Source organism: Narcine bancroftii, chromosome 10 (assembly GCF_036971445.1).
Source record: "Narcine bancroftii isolate sNarBan1 chromosome 10, sNarBan1.hap1, whole genome shotgun sequence".
NCBI classification, from domain to species: domain Eukaryota; kingdom Metazoa; phylum Chordata; class Chondrichthyes; order Torpediniformes; family Narcinidae; genus Narcine; species Narcine bancroftii.
The window spans coordinates 53,457,036-53,480,519 of NC_091478.1; the positions used below are offsets into that span (position 1 = coordinate 53,457,036).

Genomic DNA, 23,484 nt, shown 5'->3' on the forward strand with positions numbered 1-23,484 from the left:
GATACCATTCGCCAGATAGACAGTGACGATGATGATACCCAGGAGGGACAGAGTCGTTACCAATTTACATTGAATGAAGTACATCATTAGAAGGTCCCAGTGATCATTGGTGGAGTGACAGTGCAGGTCATTGTAGACTCAGGCAGTGACAGTAATGTGATTGATCGACATTTATGGGAGAAGTTGAAAAGGAAAAAGATCATCTGTACCTCAAAGAAGTGTTCCAAGAAACTGTATCTATACACAGCAACCAAGCCATTGCAGACCATTGGATGTTTTACTGCAACTGTTGAAGCTGGAGATAAGTACACCGAAGCAGAGTTTATGGTCATAGAAGAGAGGGGAGAACCATTGCTGAGTAGAAGCAGAGCGCAAGACCTGGCAATACTTCATATTGGAGCTTGTGTCAATTCAATTCAGTCATACGAGGATATGAAGCAAGAATTCCCCGCAGTCTTCCAAGGAGTAGGAAAGCTGAAAGGTCGACAATTGAAGATAGCGGTAGATGAAACGGTCAAACCCAAGGCACAACCAATGCGCCAAACTCCGTTTGAACTTCGTGGGAAAGTCGAAGCCAAAATTAAAGAATTGATCGAATAAGACATTATAGAACCGGTGGAACATTCGACACAATGGGTCAGTCCCATAGTGATTGTGCCCAAACCAAAGGGTGACATAAGACTATGTGTTGACATGAGAATGGCCAATGAAGCTATAATTAGAGAACGACACCCTATACCAACAGTGGAGGAAATACTTCAAGAACTAACTACCAGCAAGGTATTCTCAAAAATTGATCTGAAATGGGGCTATCATCAATTAGAGCTAGATCCAGGTTCCCGAGATGTGACAACGTTTGTGACTCACTATGGATTGTATCGTTACAAGAGACTATCATTTGGAATTAATGCAGCTTCGGAGATCTACCAGTATGAAATCCATCGAGTGATTCAAGTCATTCCTGGAGTTGCCAACATTTCTGACGACATCATAGTCCATGCACCAACGAAGGAAGAGCATGATAAACGGTTGAGGCATGTACTATCTAGACTACAGGAGGCAGGCCTTACCGTGAATGGAAACAAGTGCCAGTTTGGTGTGTCAGAAATGGACTTCATGGGACACAGACTTACACGGAAAGGACTAAACCCTGCAGAGGCCAAGGTGAAAGCTATTGCAGAGGCACGTGCACCTCAGAACGCAACAGAGGTGAGGAGTTTCCTGGGATTGGTCAATTTTTGTGCAAAGTTCATTCCTAATTTCGCTACAGTGGCAGAACCACTAAGGAAACTAACCAGGAAAGGTGTACCTTTTCATTTTGGATCTGAGCAGAAGAGAGCATTCACAGCGCTGAAGCAAAGCCCGACAGATGCAAAAACTCTTGGATATTACGATCCGGCGGCATCAACCAAAGTCATAGCGGATGCCAGCCCGGTTGGTTTAGGAGCCGTGTTGGTCCAGATGCATGATGGAGGACCAAGAATCATTGCCTATGCCAGCAGATCGTTATCAGATGTGGAAAGAAGATACTCTCAGACAGAGAAAGAAGCACTCGGACTTGTATGGGCCTATGAGAGGTTCCATGCATATTTATACGGCATTGAATTTGAACTCATCACAGATCATAAGCCATTAGAGGTGATCTATGCACCTAGATCCAAACCATGTGCCAGAATAGAGAGATGGGTACTCAGACTACAACCCTATAAATATAAAGTAATCCACATTGCAGGGACACCTAGGTATTGTTGGTACCAAGCAAAACCTCAGAACAAAGGTATGGTGGCCAGGTTGTGATAAAGACGCAGATAAATTTGTTAAAACTTGTCACGGATGTCAAATCACAAGTAGGAGTAATCCGCCAGAACCGATCCGGAGTACGCAACTCCCGACAGGACCATGGATCGACGTAGCTGTTGATTTTCTTGGACCTTTACCGATGGGTGAATCAATTATGGTAGTGATAGATTACTACAGCAGATACTATGAGTACGTGGTGTTGAAGTCCACAATCACTGAAAAAACAATACAAGCATTAGCAGAGATATTTGCAAGATATGGATTACCTGTTACATTATACTCTGACAATGGTCCACAATTCATTTCAGAGACATTTGCGGAATACATGAGGACCACAGGTATCCACCATCATAAAGTAACTCCGAAATGGCCGCAAGCCAATGGAGAAGTAGAGAGACAAAATCAGTCCATTGAAAAACGATTGAGGATTGCACACGCTGAAGGACAAAATTGGCGAGAAGCATTGCTATCTTATGTGGCTGTCTATTCAGCAACGCCTCATGCAACCACTGGAAAAAGTCCTGCATAAGCATTTTTTGGGAGAAAAATCCGCACAAAAATGCCAGAAATAAAAGAAATCCGAGACGACCAGGAGATGAGGGACCACGATGCTGAAAAGAAAGGTGCAGCAAAGCTGTACACAGATTCGAAACGTGGAGCCAAGTACTCAGACATCATGCCAGGAGATAATGTTCTAGTGAGGCATGAAACTGGTGGTAAGCTAGACACACCTTATTACCATCAACCCTATACTGTCGTATCCAGATGTGGCAGTATGGTGACAGTCAAGTCTCCGACTGGAGTCCTGTATAAGAGAAATGTATCAAGTGTAAAAAGGTACCAGTCCAGAGATACATCGAGCGAAGAGGTTGAAAGGCCAATACGAGATGCTGAAACTGAGAGATCTGATGATGTTCCAGAGGCAGTTACCAGCACTCCTGATGAAGTGACTAGAGCGCCAGAAACACCCGAAGCCGTGGCGAGCAGCATTTCCGACGCCGAGAGTGAACAACCGAGAAGCGACGACAATATCGCAGGCATGCCGAAACGAAACCGGAAAGCGCCCAAACGATACGAAGACTTTGTGCCATAGTTTTAATAAGAACTTTGGGACAGTATTTAATCTTATATCATAAAGTGCATGTATGAGTGCTGTAGGAAGTAAATTTTATGTAGTTGAGTTATAGTATTACCATTAGTTACGATGTTTGTATGTTTCTGAGGGATATTGGTAAGTGAAGGTAAAGTTTATTTCTGATTAAAGGAGGGATGTCATGATAATGAATATGTATGAGATATACCGGAAGTCACGTGGTATGAGAGAGCGAGATAAGAACACAAGCAGGAGAACAAAGGAAATGGGAAAATAAAGCCACTGAGAAGTTTACCTGATAAAACTTGTGTTTAATGTTTTATTAACTTCACATTTCGGGCCACAAATGTGACACTCTTGACTCCAGCATCTGCAGACTTACTTGTTCAACTCTATTCAGCTGCTCCACTGGAAAGTCTCTCTACTGCGGTCTCTTCAAGGGATGCCTGCCCTGAAGAAGTTGTCCTCCAAAGGGAGTTCTGTGAGTCTATTTAACTGCTCCCTCTCTGTCATCCCTGCTGCTCTCAAGCTCTGTGTCATGTGATCACCCAGACTCACTTCCACAGCCTTATATCTGACAAAGGGCCCAGGCTCAAATTGCTGGTTACCCTTTGCTGCAGAATCTGCTGAGTTTCTCTACTCGCTTCATGTATGACACAGGTTCACTTTAGTATTGTCCTCTTAGGGGCTTCATTCCACCAAACATAAACCATCTGATCCAAAATACTGGGTTTGTTCATAAATGCAACATTGGAAGTTTTTTTAAAATCAGCAACATGATAACTCAATCAAAACCAACAATTGGGCAAAGGGAAATTTAATTAATTCCTAATTTGAGACAGGAAATTGATATAATGCAGGAGTGCTGGACATTATCTTTGAAACAAGGCTTTATAACAGTAGATGGAAACTGATAAAAAACTTGAGGAGTTTTAAAATGCAAGTAAACAAATGTTTAGTTTTAATTAAATGTTCAGATATACATAAAAAGCAAGAAGTGCATGTCAAAAGATAAAGAAAAGTGCCTGAGTAAAAGGAGATTTTAAAATCCTGTGAATATATACTTTGATAAACAAAAGCAAAAGAAGGAAGTGTTCAATATGAAAGAATAAATTGTCTGCAGGAAAGTAGACCAGATGGATAATAGTTTGCAGAATCCAAGTGTGGCAGAAATTAATGGAAGACTGCAAATAACAAACCTGTCTGTTAGGGGAAAGGATAGGGAACAGAAAGGTGCGCTGGGTTGGTAATAACATGAAGATGTTATGCAAGAAACATAACTAAGAAAGAATAAGATGTGTCAGGGTTTGATCATGATTAATGGTATTTTGCTCTCAGCAACAAAGAGAAAGAGGGAAAAATATCAAAGAATATTTTTGAAATGAATAAAATTCCAAGAATAACTAAGAAAGGAATTTAAACATTTCCAGAAACTGGAAAGGAAAGGAAACTTTGTACTGGTCATGGGGCTCCTTTTTTACTCACTACCAAGAGAGCCCAACAAGTTGGACCAAACTGAAAGTTAGGAAAAACTGCAGTTCTTAATGCGACACCAGTGACCCAGGTTCAAACCTGCTGCTACCTGTAAGGGAGTTTGCACATTCTCTGCGTAACTGTGTAGCTTTCCTCTGGGGGGGGTCTGCTTTCCTCCCACCCTCCAGGGAGGTTAATTAGGTAGTACAATATAAGGGATAAAGTCGATAACCCTGTAGTATGGCTACACATAGGCAGTATGATGTTGTGGCCATGAGGGATGTCATTGGGAGCTGAATGTCCAAGGACATATCGTGTATTGAAAGGATAAGCTGGTAAACAGAGGGGGCAGTGTGGCTCTGATGGTAAGGAACAACATTAAATCATTAGAAAGAGGTAATAATAGGAGTAGAAGTTATAGATGATTGTGTGTTGAGTTAAGAAATGTCGAGCGTAAAAAGGCAGTTGGCTGTTATATACCAACTTCCAAACAGTAGCTGCAATATGGACAACAAATTGCAGCAGTAGATAGAAAAGGCATGTCAGAAGGACAATGTTATGGTAGTCATGGGGGATTTTAACATTAAAGTAGGTTGGGAAACTGGGTTGTAACTGGATCTCGAGAGAGATTTTGTACAAAGTCTTTGAGATGACATTTTTGAGCAGCTTGTTGATAAGGGGTTGGGTATTCTAACCACCAGAGGTGATAGAATGCTGAGAGTGAAAGAATTATTAGGCAGGGATTGAGGTCAGTTTGAGATTAAACAAGGGGAAAATAAATAAAATGTTGGTATTTCAAATGAGTGAAGAGAATTAGAGTGTCAGGAGAGAGGAACTGCCAAAGTAGATTGTTAGGAGGCACTAGTAGGAAAGATGGGAGAGCAAAGGATGGAGTTTCTGCAGAAATGGAGAAGGTGCAAGATAATCACAGACCCCAAAAAAGAGGAAATATTTGAATGGAAAAATGTCACAACTGTGGCTGACAACAGAAATCAAAACCAACAAGGAAGCAACAAAAAAGATAGAGGATTGGGAAGTTTTTAAGCACTAACAGGAGGTAATTAAAACACACATAAGGAGGCAAGAGATGAAGTATGAAAGTAAGCTGACAAATAATATCAAAGAAGATGCAGAAAGCTTCTTCATGTGTATACAGAGTAAAAGAGAGGTGAGAGTAGATATAGAATTACTAGAAAATAATGGGAGACAAGATTCAAGATTCAACTTATTGTCATGAAATAAAACAGTGTCATATTACACAAAATTGATTTTCCCTGCTGTAAGGCAGACAGATTCGCCACTGGCAGAAATTGCCTGAAGCCCCTCTTACAGTTAGACAAAGAGAAGCAAATAAGGGTTCCCCTCAGAGTCACTGTCTGTCTATGGATTTGCCTCCAGGGCTCCCACAGCTTCTGCAGCAGCGCAGAGTCTAATCAAAACCATCGACAATTCAAGCTCCAGATTCGAACCTCCAATACCATTAGGAACCCTTCAATGCCCTCGGTACTCTTTTGCATCCCCGTTCTGATATTTGGTACCCCTTCAGCCAGTCTCTAGTAGTCCCCAGCCTCTGTGGGTTCTTCGTCTCAAGTCACCAGCAGCCCGGGTTCTTCAGCCACAGAACCCCTCACTAGCCCGCCGCTGTGATCACTGTCTGTGGATCGTCTCCTCTACTTCTCCTCAGATGGGGGGTGGTCTGGACCAGTCGTCCACTTCCCTGGAATCTGCAACCCCTCATAGCTGCTGCCAATCATAGGCACCGCCATCTTGGGTTGACAAGGAGATGGGAGAGAAACTAAACGAGTATTTGGCATCAGTCTTCACTGTGGAAGACACTAGCAGTGTGTCAGATAACTAAGGATATCAGGGAAGGGAAGTGAGTGGAGTTACTATTGCAAGGGAGAAGGTGCTCAGAAAACTGAATGATCCAAGGATGGATAAGGTTCCTGGACCAGAAGAATTGCACCCTTAGCTCCTGAAAGAGGTAGCGGCAGAGATTGCAGTGGCATCGGTAATGATCTTTCAGGAATCAATAGATTCTGGCATGGTCCCGGAGCATTGGAATATCACAAATGTCACCCCACTACTCAAGAAGGGAGGAAGGCAGCAAAAAGGAAATTACAGGCTGGTTAGCTTGACATCAGTGATAGGGAAGATGGAGTTAATTATAAAGGATGAGGTTACGGAGTACTTGGAGACACATGACAGGATAGGTCAAAGCCAGCATGGTTTCCTTAAGGGAAAATCTTGCCTGACAAACCTATTGAAATTCATTGAGGAGTTCAACAGCAGGCTGGATAAGGGAGATGCAGTGGGTGTTGTGTACTTGCATTTTCAGAAGGCCTTTGACAAGGAGCCACACATGAGGCTACTTAATAAGAGCCCATGGTAGAATAGGAACCATACTAGCATGGGTAGAGCATTGGCTGATGGGCAGATGAGAGTTGGAATATTCATTTTTGTGTGAAAATATTAATGATTTTTTTCTTCCATCCTCTCACCTCTATCCATCTCTTATTTGTAAGTCTGTGTTCCTGCCCCTGCCCCTTTCTCCCTCCTCTGCCCTCCTCCCATGTTTTTATGCAGGCGCCTGCTGTTTTGCATCACATTCTCCAGCACATTGGTGTATGGCACTCGACCCAAGACCTGAAAACATTCTTGCTGAACTACATCTGACCCCTTTGGAGACTTTCTATGTTGCCTTTTCAGCTTTGGCAGCACCATGCACAAAGGGCAATGGGTCTTGGCTTCCCATGTTTCGAGGCTGTGCACCTTGTATCACCACTGCCCAGGAAGTTTGGGTTGCTTTTGACTCCCAGGATAGTGGGAGCTGCTGTGGAAGGCTGGGTCCAAACCTCCATCAGCAGCCCAGTTGTGCCTGGATGCCAAGGATGAGGAGGGAGCAGTCAGCATCACAGTCCAGAGACTTCCCGAGCAGAACTGAAAGAGTGCAAAAAGTTGGACCACAACAGAGCTTGGGGTAGCCCCATGGTCATTACCCAAAGTTGTCCATTTAACCCAGGAAGAGGAAGGAAAATTGGGCAATAATGCTGCAGCTCTGGTTCATGCCCAACTCCACCATTTTGTACCTGCAGCCGTTCTGTTAGGATCTCTGCCAACAGGTCATCTGGCAGCTGGATGTTCATTGGGCTTGAATCTCCATGCTGGCTTGTGGTGATGCTCATGGGCTGCTGCACTGGAATGGTTATGGAAATCTGGAGAAGGCAGGAAAACAGAGCACATGCAATTAATCAACGTGAATTTCTTTGTAAATGCTATAGTGCTAACATCTACAAAATGACAGATATCATGTCACAAATTCTTACTTTAAATATTCTGGAACACAAAACATTAAATGGAGCTAAAGTGTGTTAAACCCCATATTAATATTTTTAATTTTAACAAAATGGTGTGGCCGAAGGCCCTTCTAGCCCTTCCAATCCATACCGCTCAATTACACCCAATTAACCTACCAACCCTATATGGTTTGGAGGTTGAGAGAAAACTGGAGCACCCAAAGAAAACCCACACAAGTCACTGTGAAAATGTACAAACTCCTTACAGACAGTGGGGTTCCAGTGCTGTAATAGCATGGCACTAACCGTGTCTCCCAGCTCACAAGCAATTCACCCTGGAAGCGCCATGTTGCATTAGCCTGCGCTAACCTGGCATGGTGTGAACAATTGGACAATCCAGGTAGGACAAGTTCAGAATTGGAGGAGCTGAGTCAGGTTTCAATAATGGGAAGATCAGACTTCTCTTTGTGGAATTTGGATGCCACCTGCAGAGCAAGCCTTTAGTGTCCTTTAAACAAATGCACCTAAGGTGGGAATGGGTGGACTGCTCTCTGGGTGGGGGTGAGGTGGCTCTACCATTTGATGATGGAATCTGCATCAACAAGCAATCGGAAGGAGGAACTCAACAGGTCGAGCAACATCAGTGGGAAATAAAAGAGTGATCAATTTCTCAGGCCCTGATTAGTTTCTAATAGCCAGGAGTCAGGAATTGGAGGACATAGGTTTAAGCTAAGAGAGAAGTAATTTACAGAAAATCGGAGCTTATCACATAGGGGAAGGTAGTATGTGGAATGAGCTGCCAAAGGAGGTGATGAAGTAGATACATCTGAAATGTTTAAAAGGCATTAATGCTTGAATAAGAAAGGAGAAAAGGGATATGGGTGTAATCCAGGCAAATGGGGATAGTGTGGGTGGGCATTAAAGTTGGCCTAGATGAGGTAGGCCCAAAGGCCCGTTTCTGTGCTGAATCATTCGACAACTCCATGACTTGATGTTTTGGTGAGTCATTTGGAGTTGCGATTGTTGAGTATGCTGCAAGCAGTTGGCCTCATTGGTAACAATGGGAGGTTTGTAAAATCATGGGAGAACAACCACCTGAGTCTGAATGTGGATGATACAATGGAGATGATTGTGGACTTTAGAAGGATGAAGGTTGACTGGTCTCTGTTACACATCAATGGCTCCATCGTGGAGATAGTAGAGAGTATAAAGTTCCTTGGTGTGCGGATAATGAGCTTCAGGGCTGTGTGTTCATCCTGCTCCTGTTCACACCACCAACCCATGACTGCAATACCAGATCGAGCGACAAAAGTGTCATCAAGTTTGACACTAAAGGCTTACTCTGCAGGTGGCATCCAAATTCCACAAACAGTAGTTGGCTTCATCAGCAACAACATTACAGAGAAGAGATAGAAAATCGAGTGAAATGATGCAAGAATAATAACCTGAGTCTCAATGTGGACAAGACAAAGATGATGATCATGGACTTCAGGAGAACCCTCCACTACACATTCATAACTCGATAATGCAGAGAGTGGAAAGCATCAAGTTCCTCAGAGTCCACTTAATAAGTGATCTATCCTGGTCACATAGCATCTCCTCACTTGTCAGGAAGTCATAACTGCTCTTCCTGAGAAGTCTGAGGCAGGCAAGGCTACCCAACATCATCCTGTCATCTTTCTATAGGAGCTCTATTAAGAGTGTCCCAGCCAGCTGCAACACAGTGTGGTTCGGTTGAAGAGCATCAGATCAGAGGTTAATTCACAGAATTAATTTTCATAAGAGCAGCAGAGAGGATTACTGGGGTATCCCTCCCACCATCTACACACACACACACACACACACACACACACACACACACACACACACACACACACACACACACACACACACACACACACACACACACACACACACACACACACATCCCTCCCACCATCTACACACACACACACACGGACACACACACAGAGTGACAGAGAATATAGAAGTGTTTGGGAGATAAATTGGGAGGTTTGTTAGAGCAGGTCACACAAACACTTTAAAACAGAGCTCAGACGGTTACTTGCAAAAGGCAACAATGTAGCAACATGCATTGGCAGCTTTGTCTGGAACCAGAACTTGTCTAGAAGAAACATAGAAGATAGGAGCAGGAGTAGGTCATTCGACCCTTCGAGCCTGCTCCGCCATTCAACGAGATCATGGCTGATCTTAAAGTTCAGTACCCCGTCCCCGCCTTCTCTCTGTAACCTTTAATACCCTTATACTGAAGAAATAGATCTAATTCCCTCTTAAATATATTTAATGAACCTGCCTCCACTGCCCTCTGTGGCAATGAATTCCACAGATTCACCACCCTCTGGGTAAAGAAATTCCTCCTCATCTCGGTCCTAAATGGTTTGCCTATTATCCTCAAACCATGGCCCCGGGTTCTGGATTTTCCCATCATTGGAAACATCCCATCTGCATCCACTCTGTCCAGTCCTGCCAGAATTTTATATGTCTCTATGAGATACCCTCTCAATCTTCTAAACTCCAGCGAGTACAATCCCAATCTGCGCAATCTTTCCTCATAAGTCATTCCTGCCATTCCAGGATTCAGCCTGGTGAATCTCCTCTGCACTCCCTCCATTGCAAGAACATCCTTCCCATGGTGACCAAAACTGCACACAATACTCCAGGTGTGGTCTCACCAAGGCCCTGTGCAGCTGCAGTAAGGTATCCTTGTTCCTATACTCAAACCCTCTTGATATGAAGGCCAACATACCATTTGCCTTTTTAACCGCCTGCTGTACCTGCATGCTCGCCTTCAGAGAGTGATGTACAAGTACCCCTAGGTCTCCCTGCACTTCCCTTTCTCTTAATATTTGTATTACCAAAGTGGATAACCTCACATTTATCCACATTGTAGTGCATTTGCCATGTATCTGCCCAGTCCCTCAATTTATCCAAATCACACTGGAGCTTCCTGACCCCCTCTTCCGTGCACACAACCCCTCCTAGCTTAGTGTCATCTGCAAATTTAGAGATATTACATCCAATCCCCTCATCCAGATCATTAATGTAAATTGTGAACAGCTGGGGTCCCAGTACAGATCCCTGTGGCACCCCACTGGTCACCGCCTGCCACTCAGAAAATGAGCCATTTATCCCAACTCTCTGTCTTCTACCTGCCAGCCAGTTCTCAATCCACATCAATATTTTGCCCCCAATCCCATGAGCCTTGATTTTGGAAGCCAGTTGTTTATGCGGGACCTTATCGAAGGCCTTTTTGAAGTCCAGGTACGCCACATCCACTGGCTCTCCCCCATCTATTTTACCTGTCACCATCTCAAAAAATTCAATACATTTGTCAAGCACGAGTTATCTTTTGTAAATCCATGTTGTCTCTGTCCGATCCCTTCTCTGCTAGTTATATGCTCCGCTATTACATCCTTAATAATGGATTCCATCATTTTGCCCACTACTGATGTATAATTCCCCGCTTTTTCTCTACCCCACTTTTTAAATAGTGGGGTAACATTAGCTACCCTCCAATCCATGGGTACTGATCCTGAGTCTATCGAGTTCTGGAAAATAATTCTTAAAGCATCTGCTATCTGAATGGCCACTTCCTTAAGTACCCTAGGATGTAGATTATCAGGCGCTTGGGATTTATCTGCCTTCAATCCCATCAATTTCCCCAAGACCATGTCCTGAGAGATACTGATTTCTTTCAGTTCCTCCCTTGCATTAGTCTCTATGTTTCCCAACATCCTTGGGAGGTTATTTGTATCCTCTCTTGTAAAAACAGAACTAAAGTAAGAATTTAATTGGTCTGCCATTTCCTTATTCCCCATTATATATTCCCCTACTTAACCCTCTTCTAATTCTAAGCGCACATGTGTGTAATGTGTGTGTAAGTTCAGAAAAGTTCTTTGGATCACAGACAAATCTCACTGGTTGCAGGCAATACTTATACTGTGCACAGAAGTTAACATTAATAAAGTTCACCAGCTTTGGTGCTTAACAGGTAAATGGTTACCATTCAGAAAGGTTCTTGTTTTTTAAAAATGTTTAATTTCTCACACTATGAACCATATCAACCAAAGTATGTACAAACATTTCTCATTAAATATTCATTGTGACATTTTCCCCCTTTTATTTTCCGCCCTTCCCACCCCCCTCCAAAACCAACAAAAATTAAATATATACAATACAATAAAACCATAAAAAACCATAAAACAAAGTTTTCACACAAGGGAAAAACAAAGAAGAAAATGTGTCATCTACTTTTACACACTAAATCTAATCGTTTTTTAAAAATTTTTAATTTCTCACACTATGAACAATATCAACCAAAGTATGTACAAACGTTTCTGGAGGGTAGCTAATGTTACCCCACTATTTAAAAAGGGGGGTAGAGAAAAAGCGGGGAATTATCGGCCTGTGAGCCTTACATCAGTAGTGGGAAAATGATGGAATCCATTATTAAGGATGTAATAGCGGAGCATATGACTAGCAGAGAAGGGATCGGACAGTCAACATGGATTTACAAAAGGTAAATCGTGCTTGACAAATCTATTGGAATTCTTTGACATGGTGACAGGCAAAATAGATGGGGGAGAGCCAGTGGATGTGGTGTACCTGGACTTCCAAATGGCCTTCGATAAGGTCCCGCATAAACGACTGGCTTCCAAAATCAAGGCTCATGGGATTGGGGGCAAAGTATTGATGTGAATTGAGAACTGGCTGGCAGGTAGAAGACAGAGAGTTGGGATAAATGGCTCATTTTCTGAGTGGCAGGCGGTGACCAGTGGGATACCACAGGGATCTGTACTGGGACCCCAGCTGTTCACAATTTACATTAATGATCTGGATGAGGGGATTGGATGTAATATCTCCAAATTTGCAGATGACACTGAGCTAGGAGGGGTTGTGTGCACGGAAGAGGGGGTCAGGAAGCTCCAGTGTGATTTGGATAAATTGAGGGACTGGGCAGATACATGGCAAATGCACTACAATGTGGATAAATGTGAGGTTATCCACTTTGGTAATACAAACCGGAGGGCAGATTACTATTTGAATGGCAATAGATTAAGAGATGGGGAAGTGCAGAGAGACCTAAGGGTACTTGTACACCAGTCTCTGAAGGCGAGCATGCAGGTACAGCAGGCGGTTAAAAAGGCAAATGGTATGTTGGCCTTCATATCAAGAGGGTTTGAGTATAGGAACAAGGATACCTTACTGCAGCTGCACAGGGCCTTGGTGAGACCACACCTGGAGTATTGTGTGCAGTTTTGGTCACCATGGGAAGGATGTTCTTGCAATGGAGGGAGTGCAGAGGAGATTCACCAAGCTGATACCTGGAATGGCAGGAATGACTTATGAGGAAAGATTGCGCAGATTGGGACTGTACTCGCTGGAGTTTAGAAGATTGAGAGGGTATCTCATAGAGACATATAAAATTCTGGCAGGACTGGACAGAGTGGATGCAGATGGGATGTTTCCAATGATGGGAAAATCCAGAACCCAGGGCCATGGTTTGAGGATAATAGGCAAACCATTTAGGACCGAGATGAGGAGGAATTTCTTTACCCAGAGGGTGGTGAATCTGTGGAATTCATTGCCACAGAGGGCAGTGGAGGCAGGTTCATTAAATATATTTAAGAGGGAATTAGATATATTTCTTCAGTATAAGGGTATTAAACGTTACGGAGAGGAGGCGGGGACGGGGTACTGAACTTTAAGATCAGCCATGATCTCGTTGAATGGCGGAGCAGGCTCGAAGGGTCGAATGACCTACTCCTGCTCCTATCTTGTATGTTTCTATGTATACAGTAAAAGTCCACAGTCCACTGAGTTCTGGGAATTCAGGAGCCTGGTGGCTTGGGGGAAGAAAAACTGTTGCCCAATCTGGACGTAAGGGCCCAAGTGCTTCAGTACCACCTACCAGATAGCAGAAGGGAGAACAGTTTAAAGAGTGGTATGAGGAGTCCTTCACAATGTTTACATTAATGGCTCCACCATATCAGGCCTGCAGAGTAATTAATGTCTGTACTCTCTGCCCAGATCATAATGGTTCATAATGGTTGTGTAGTATTGTAGAGACTAAGAGTATCTTGTACATTCTAACAGGAGAATGGATCCCATTTGCAACTTCACAGCCATGTGCCTTAACAGGTGGAAGAAAGCAGATCAAATATGACAAACCAGTGGAGGTTTTCCACACTCTGTCATGTAAGACGGTATAACATTTCTTTAAGAGTTATGAAACCAATTAATTAGAACGAAATAATGAATGTTAAAACAAATACCTCACTGCAACAACAAACAAACTGGTATTGTCAAGGTTTCGGTTTGGGTTATTGTACCCAACTTGTGAAGCTGGGATGCCGGTGTGCGGTTTCTACATGACTTGACCTACCTGTGAAGTGACTTGGCTGCTTTTCATCTCAGCGTTGGACGTTCCATGTCCAAGCTTGGCCTCAGTGTCCAGGCTGCCTTGTGCTCCGTCTGTGGTCAGGCCTCCCAGAACCTCGACTGAAAGCTGCTTCATTCCCTCTGGGTATGCTACTATAACAATAATATCACGTATGAAACTGCAGAACAAGGGCTGCAGAGATACTCTGTTAGGATCCCTCGGCTGTGTCACATCAGGCTCTATGGAAGGTTTACCTGACTAACATATTTTACCAAGGATTTTTCATGGAAGAATTGGAAAGAGGAAACAACCCTCCAAGACTGGACCGACTATCAATTTAGTTTAATCATATTTTTTATTAATTAGTCAGTCATAAAATACAGAAATTGGCCCAACCAAGGGGCCTACCTGAGTGATTCCCATTTGCCAGCATTGGTCGCCCATCCCACTAACCCTTTCTGAATTTCTGAATACTCATTAAATACTGTAATTGCAATTATATACCCCTCTACAACTTTCAAAACTTAGGATGCAGCATGGCAACAGAACCTTCCGGCCCACAAGCCTTCACCACCCAAATGTACCCATGTGACCAATTAGCTGACCAACTCTATACATCTTTGGGAGGAAACTGCAGCAGCCGGAGGAAACCCACACAGTCACGGGGAGAACATACAAACTCCTTCTAGGCAGCACTGGTGCTGTAATAGCACTGTGCTAGTCACTCTATTAACTGTGCTACTTCCTCTGGTAGTTCATTCCATAGACCACTACACTGTGTGGAAAATAAATGATCCTTTGAATTACGGATGGAGCACATAAACAATCATCGGAAAGGCAGACGAGTTTAGGGTGCAGGTTGACACGAGGGATTATGACATTATTGCTATTAGTTGGACTTGGTTGCATGTGGGGTAGGACTGGCAGCTCAATGTTCTGGTGTTCCATGGTTTCAGATATGATAAAGGGGAGGGGATGAAAGGGGAAGGAGTGGTATTGCTAGTTAGGGAAAATATCTCAGCTGTGCTCAGACAGGACAGCCCAGAGGGCTCATCTACAGAGGCCATATAGGTGGAGTTAAGGAACGGGAAAGGTGTGACCACTCTGATAGGGTTGTATTATAAACTGCCCAATAATCAGAGAGAATTGCAGAGAGATAGCAGACCGATTTAAGAAACAGAAAGTTGAGGTAGTAGGAGATTTTAACTTCCCGCACATTGTCTAGGATTCCCATTCTGTAAAAGGGCTGGATGGCTTGGAGCTTGTCAATGTGTTCAGGAAATTTTTCTAAATCAATATATAGAGGTACCAATGAAGAAGGATGCAGTATTTGATCTCCTATTAGGGAACCAGACAGGTCAGGTAACAGATGTTTGTGTAGGTGTGTATTTTGGGTCCAGTGACCATAATGTCATTAGTTTCAAGTTAATTATGGATAAAGATAGGTCTAGTCCTCGAGTTGAGATTCTAAATTGGAGAGAGGCCAATTTAGTGGAAATGAGAAAGGAAGAGTGGATTGGGATAAGTTAGTTTCGGGCAAGGATGTGTTCAGTAAGTGGAAGGCCTTCAAAGGCAAAATTTTGAGAGTGTAGAGTTTACATGTTCCTGTCAGAATAAAAGGCCAAGTTAACAAGTTTTCAAGGGATATTGGTGATCTGATTAAGAAGAAGAGAGAGGTGTATAGCAGGTATAAGTAACAAGGAGCCAATGAGGTACTAGAAGAGTATAGAAAATGTAAGAAAATATGAAGAAGATAATTAGGAAGGTAAAAAGATGTGGTTGCTCTGACAGATAATGTTAAGGTAAACCTAAAGGGTTTCTACAAGTATACTCTTAATATTAAGAGTAAAAGGATAGTAAGGAACAAAATTGGTCCCCAGAAGAAGGAGCTTCACAAGATGGGGGAGATCGTAAACAGTTTTTTTTTGTATCAGTATTTACTCAGGAAACTGTATAAGGAAGGAAGGGAAACAAGCAAAAGTGTCATGGAAAATATGGAGATTAAAGTGCTTGAACCAAAAGTCTTTCAATCTCCAATAAGATAACACAGATTTAGGTTGCATTTTGTTTAGCCCAGAGTGGAAACTCCATGGAGATCTCACATAGCAATAGCGAGATCATGGGAATCAACATTTCCCAACAGAACTGATTTGCGTAGTCACACGGAGAGATTGGACATTGCTAATGGATGCTTGAGATGATGAACAAAATAAAGATGACATAAAAATTACACAAATTACCATCTTCATTCTTTTTTATCATCTGCTCCAAGGTGACCTTGGTACATAACTCCTGAACCCGCAGAGCCACTGGTGAAGTGCCACTGGAAATGACTTCCTGTACAATGGAATCAATGGTTAAATAGGCAGCCTTGTAGTGGTTTGCAAGGAAGATGGCAGTGTTTGTTTTTCCTGTAACAAAACATGAAAAAGCATTTTGTGACATTAGAATGGTAGAAAAATAGGAGTCTCTATTGAATAAGTTTCTTCACAGAGTTAAATTTAAATTCAAATATTCAGCATGATAAAAGGCCCTTCTGGCCCACAAGCCCATACCACGCAATTGACCTACATCCCTGGTCAATTGAACGGTGAGAGGAAACTAGAGCCCTGGGGAAAACCCATGCAGACATGGGAAGAATGTACAAACTTCTTAAATACAACACGGGATTCAAACCACAATCCCAATCGCTGGGACTGCAGCAGCGTAGTGCTAACTGCTACACTAACTGTGCTGCCCATTTAGATGGTGTTCTCTATCTAATTGTTATTGGCTATGTGAGGACGGCCAGACAGAGTGGGAACTGCCCAGCATTTATCTTCTATCAGCTTTCAGTTTAGTATTTTGAGATTAGGAAGGGGGAGGTTCAGCTTCTGTAACTTCTTCTGATCTCTCTCCAAACACTTCAGCGGGGGAACTGTCAATGGGGTGAAATGGCTATCTTTTGGATAGATTCCATTATAATGAGGCTAGCACAGAAATATCTGCAAGAGGATACTCAGTGAGTCTCTGCCCCTAAAAGTAGTGTCACAGGTAGATGGGATCAGAAAGAGAGCTTTTGACATGCTGGCCTTCATGAATCAAAGTACTGATGTAGGAATTGGGATGTCATGGTGAAGTTGTATAAAACAAAAGATTTGGAATATTATGTGCAGGTTTGGTCACCCAACAACAGGAAAGATATCAATGAGAACCATAGAACATTACGGCACAGAAAACAGGCCATTTGGCCCTTCTAGTCTGTGCTGAAACATCATTCTGCTAGTCCCATTGGCACACCCAGTTCATAACCCTCCAGATCTCTCCCATCCATATATCTCTCCACTTTATTCTTAAATCTTAAGAGTGAGCCCACATTTACCACGTCAGATGTCAGCTCTCTGAGTGAAGAAGTTCCCACTAATGTATGCCTAAACCTTTCCCCTTTCATCCTAAAGCCATGTCTTCTTGTATTTATCCCTCCTAATCTAAGTGGAAAGACCCTACCCACATTTACTTTGTTTATATCTCTCATAATTTTGCCAAACTCTATCAAATCTCCCCTTATTCTCCTACGCTACAAGGAATAAAGTCCTAACCTGTTTAATCTTTCCCTGTAACTCAATTCCTGAAGACCCAGCAACATCCTAGTAAATCTTCTCTGTAGTCTTTCAATCTTCCTAATATCCTTCCTGAAGTTGGGTGACCAGAAATGCGCACAGTACTCCAAATTTGGACTTACCCAATGTCTTATACATCTCATCATAACATCCCAACTCCTATACCCCATATTTCAATTCATTTAGGCCAAGATGTCAAAAACTTTCTTTAAAACTCTGTCTACCTGTGACATCACTTTCAGGGAATTATGCACCTGTATTCCCAGATCCCTTTGTTCCTCAGTGCCTTACCATTTACTAAATATGTCCTACCTTGGTTTGTCCTTCCAAAATGCAACATCTCATACCTATCTACATTAAATTCTATCTGCCATTTTCTGACCCACTTTTCCAGTTGGTTCAAATCCCTCTGCAAGCTTTGAAAGCCTTCCTCGCTGTATGCAACACCTCCAATCTTAGTGTAATTTGCAAACTTGCTGATCCAGATTACCACATTATCATCCAGATCATTGATATAGTCAACAAACAACAATGGTCCCAGCACTGATCCCTGAGGCACACCACTAATCACAGGCCTCCAGTCTGTGAAGCAACTATCCACTACCACTCTCGATGTTCTCCAATTCAGCCTGAAAACAACTTATCCCAATCCACTCTTCCTAGATCCTTTCTCATTTCCACAAAATTGGCCTCTCTCCAATTTATAATCTCAACTCGATGACCAGACCTATCTTTATCCATAATTAACTTGATCCAAATGTTCGTCTACACATACATTTGTCATCTGACGTGTCTGGTTCCCTCATAGGAGATCAAACATTGCATCGTCTCTTGTTGACATCTCTATATATTGATTTTAAAAACTTTCTTGACCATATTCGACAAACTCCAAGCCATCCAACCCTTTTACACTATTGGAGTCCCAGTCAATATGTGGAAAGTTAAAGTCTCCTACTATTACAACTTTCTATTTCTTACACCAGTCTGCTAGCTCTCTATAGATTTGCTCCTCCAATTCTTGGTAACTTGGTATAAATTCTGCCTGGCCCAGAAAAAAAAGTGCAGAGAGGTAGCCAGGACAAAAGGAGCCGGTTAAACAGGTGTAAGGACTTTATTTCCCAGAGTGTCAGAGAATGAAGGGAGATTTAATAGAGGTATAGATAGACCCCAACAATGAAGACGCTGTTTACATCCGGTACCGCACGGATGGCAGTCTCTTCAATCTGAGGCGCCTGCAAGCTCACACCAAGACACAAGAGAAACTTGTCCGTGAACTACTCTTTGCAGATGATGCCGCTTTAGTTGCCCATTCAGAGCCAGCTCTTCAGCGCTTGACGTCCTGCTTTGCGGAAACTGCCAAAATGTTTGGCCTGGAAGTCAGCCTGAAGAAAACTGAGGTCCTCCATCAGCCAGCTCCCCACCATGACTACCAGCCCCCCCACATCTCCATCGGGCACACAAAACTCAAAACGGTCAACCAGTTTACCTATCTCGGCTGCACCATTTCATCAGATGCAAGGATCGACAATGAGATAGACAACAGACTCGCCAAGGCAAATAGCGCCTTTGGAAGACTACACAAAAGAGTCTGGAAAAACAACCAACTGAAAAACCTCACAAAGATAAGCGTATACAGAGCCGTTGTCATACCCACACTCCTGTTCGGCTCCGAATCATGGGTCCTCTACCGGCACCACCTACGGCTCCTAGAACGCTTCCACCAGCGTTGTCTCCGCTCCATCCTCAACATCCATTGGAGCGCTCACACCCCTAACGTCGAGGTACTCGAGATGGCAGAGGTCGACAGCATCGAGTCCACGCTGCTGAAGATCCAGCTGCGCTGGATGGGTCACGTCTCCAGAATGGAAGACCATCGCCTTCCCAAGATCGTATTATATGGCGAGCTCTCCACTGGCCACCGTGACAGAGGTGCACCAAAGAAAAGGTACAAGGACTGCCTAAAGAAATCTCTTGGTGCCTGCCACATTGACCACCGCCAGTGGGCTGATAACGCCTCAAACCGTGCATCTTGGCGCCTCACAGTTTGACGGGCAGCAGCCTCCTTTGAAGAAGACCGCAGAGCCCACCTCACTGACAAAAGGCAAAGGAGGAAAAACCCAACACCCAACCCCAACCAACCAATTTTCCCTTGCAACCGCTGCAATCGTGTCTGCCTGTCCCGCATCGGACTGGTCAGCCACAAACGAGCCTGCAGCTGACGTGGACTTTTTACCCCCTCCATAAATCTTCGTCCGCGAAGCCAAGCCAAAGAGATAGATAGAGTAAATGTAAGCATTTACCACTGAGGGTGGGTGAAACAAGAACTAGAGGATATGGGTTAAGGGTGAAATTTGAAAATTAGGAAAAGTTCTTCACGCAGATACATGGTGCATGAATGAAGAATAAAGGGTTAAAGGTATGCTTGAAAACAGTGCTGTGGGGAAGACACAAGCCAACTTGGTGGACGTTCTTCACAATATTATGGATACACCTGCATGATGCAAGCTAAATTATGTGAGGTGCAAACATTATAGTTTAATTGTTTCTCAGTGGGAACCTGCAGGAGCAGCTTTGACCTCAGAAGGCAGTTAGTTAATAACTGAAGGCACCACTTCACACTGAAAAGCAGTATCAGAAAAAGATCAATGCTATGGCCCTCTCGCCCCTAAAACAATAAAAGAAGATTTGTGGCATCCAAAGATTTGCGGCTTGCTCTTATGGTGAGCTGATCTACAATAACTCACTAATTTGGATCACACTGAAGAAGGCCTAGGCCTTTTGGTACAATCTTCCCCTGTATACAAGGACAATACTGGCCCTTTCATGGTGTTACAACATCAGCTTCAAACACTGTTCCAAGATAAATGAGATGATTATAGATTTTTGGAAAGGAAAACAGGAGTAAATGATCTTGCAATCATTGGGGATCAGAGAGGGTAAACATCTTTAAATTTCAGGGGGTCACTATCTCAGAGGACCTTTCATGGACCAATTACATTAAAGCTATTGTGAAGAAAGCACATCAGCATCTGTAGTTCTGATCATCAGGAGTTTGCAGAGGTTTGGTATGTCATCGGAAACCTTGGCAAACTTCAACAGATGTGTGGTGGAAAGTGTGCTTAAAACTGAAGAAGGGCTGCAGAAATAGCAATAAAGGCCTGCAATATGTAGTGGACTCAGCCCAGAACATCTCAGGCAATACACTCCCCACCATTGAGAACATCTACGTAGAACACTGCCATCAGAGAGCACCAGCAATAGCAAAAGTTTTAGCAAACAGATTGGCTAATTTTTTACCAAAATTAGTACATATAGATCAAACAGGATTCATTAAGAACAGGTATTCTGCTGATAATATTACTAAATTGACTACAATAATCAATTCGTCAAGATAGCAACTCAATCAACCAATGATACTTGCGCTAGACACTAAAAAGTCTTTTGATCATGTGGAGTGGAAATTTTTATTTAAGGTGTTAGATTCAAATTTGGACCACTCTTTACGACATTATTTACTAATCCTTCTGCATGGGTGGTGATGAATGGACAGATTTTGTAGGCATTTAATTTGTTTAGGTCAACTAGACAGGGCTGCCCATTGTCACCAACCTTATTTGCATAGAACCTATAGCTCAAGCAATTAGGCAAAATGTAAATATTAAGAGAATTACAATTGGCCGATGAGAGTATAAAATTAATTTATTTGCTGTGACGTTGATATTTTTGTATCAAACCAAGAATTATTTAGAACCTTTTCAGGATTTATTAAAATATTATGGATCAATGTCAGGTTATAAGGTAAACTGGGATAAAAGTGAGACATTATCAATAACAGATGGGGATTATTTGGATTGTATGCAACTTACAAAATTTAAATGGTCAGATAAGATTAAGTATTTGGGTGTAAATGTGGATAAGGAATATCAAAATTTATATGGTTTAAATTATTTACCATTATAAAATAATATTAAATCTAATTTAAATAGATGGAAAGATTTGCCGTTAACATTGATTGGTCGGGTAAATTGTATTAAAATGAATATATATCCTCGTATTCAATATTTGTTTCAATCTATCCCTAGTACTATACCGGGGAAATTTTTAAGGAATTAAATAAAGTAATTTGTTTGTTTTTGTGGAAAGGTAAACTATCTCGAGTATCTATGCAAAAACTGACATGGAAGTATGATTTGGAAGGGCTCCAACTGCCACATTTTCAAAATTATTATCAAGCTGCACAGTTGAAGTTTATTAATAGATTGTTTGATACTGATCAACCACCGTCGTGGGCTAATGTGGAAATGGATCAGATACTGGAAAGATCAATACATCACTTTATATATAAATAGAATCCTTTGCTTTTACAATGATATAAAGTACCTGTATTGAATCATTTGATGAAGGTATGATACAAGTGGAATCAATATCCAGGATCGAAGGATGTGTTTTCAGATAAAACTCCATTATATTAGAATCAATTAATTCCATTTTCTATGCATAATCCTTATTTGAAGGTCTGGGACTCAAGGGTCTGATATCAGTGGAAGACTGTTTTGAAGTAGGTTCATTTCTTTCATTTGATAGACTTAGAGAGAAGTTTGGTGTAATACAGAATACTTTACTTATTTTACAGAATTATTTGCTTATTATCAAGTACGTGATTTGTTACTGAAATGTTTTGGCCGAGAATTAATATTACCAAGTCAATCGAAGTTTGAGAAATTAGTTATGGATAAGGGAAAGAAAGAAAGAGTTTGTTTCAGAAATATATTTGTTGTTACAAGCAAAAATTTAGAATAAGAGATAAATGGGAGAAGGATTTATCTATTCCTATTTCAAAGAATGGAAGAATGGTCTGATATGTGTTTAGATAGCGTTACAAAATTAATTAACATACGTTATAGTTTAGTTAATTATAATTTTCTACATCAGTTATATTTAACTCATGAAAAATTATGGTTTTAGTGAGTCAGATTTGTGTTTCCGATGTGGGAATCAGACAAGTACTTTTGTGCATTCAGTGTGGGAATGTATAAAGGTTAAGCCTTTTTGGGAGAAAGTAATTAAAATTTTGCAAAATGTGTTCCAAGTAGAATTATATGTGGATCTATGGATGTGTTTATTGGGGTATATGAATGCAATTACAGCAGGTTCACAATTGGAAAAACCTCAAATTGCATTTGGTTTGGCTTGGCGGTGGCTAGAAAATGTATAGCTGTAACTTGGAAAAATGATGTTGAATTAAGTATACAAAGATAGCATAAAGAAATACAATCATGTTTGTATTTAGAGAAGATAATGCATAATTTACAAAATAATAATTTTTTTGTTAAAATGTGTACTTCGTATTTAGAATGTATGGATTTAGATGTAAAGTAGACATTTTATTTGTGTTTAAAGATGTATATGATTGGCATACTGCACTTCAACCTATTAAGATTTTATGTATATTTTTTTTATATAAGCTCCAAGGGGGAGGGTGGTAAGGGGTGGGATAGTTGGGAGGGGGAGGGAGGCGGGTTATAGGGGGTAGATTTAGTTTTATTTTGTGTTTTATATTTTGTATTTTGCAAAACTTTAAATAAATTTTTCAAAAAAAAAGAGAGCACCAGCAAATATCAAGGATGCGCACCACCAAAGACAAGCTCTGTTCTTGCTGTGGCCATCTGGAAGGAAGTACACTCATAGCTCCAGGTTCAGGAATAATTGCTCCCTCTCAGCTGTTAGACTCCTGAACAACAGACCCACTCGGGGACTCATTTAAGGACTCGTACTCTGCTCATTATATATTACTGTATATTTATACTTTGTATTTGCACA

At 41.9% G+C, this 23,484-nt stretch overlaps 1 protein-coding gene across 1 annotated transcript in view; it reads right to left on the bottom strand.

Annotated features, from left to right (window-relative positions):
• Positions 1-23,484, bottom strand: part of hydin (HYDIN axonemal central pair apparatus protein) — a 1,560,590-nt gene that overhangs the window by 464,132 nt on the left and 1,072,974 nt on the right. Inside the window, exons 40-42 of the mRNA XM_069900939.1 lie at positions 16,306-16,476; positions 14,069-14,217; positions 7,456-7,581 (exon numbers count right to left, since the gene is read on the bottom strand). Of these exons, the coding sequence (XP_069757040.1) occupies positions 7,456-7,581; positions 14,069-14,217; positions 16,306-16,476 (446 nt within the window). The remainder of the gene's footprint in view (positions 1-7,455; positions 7,582-14,068; positions 14,218-16,305; positions 16,477-23,484) is intronic.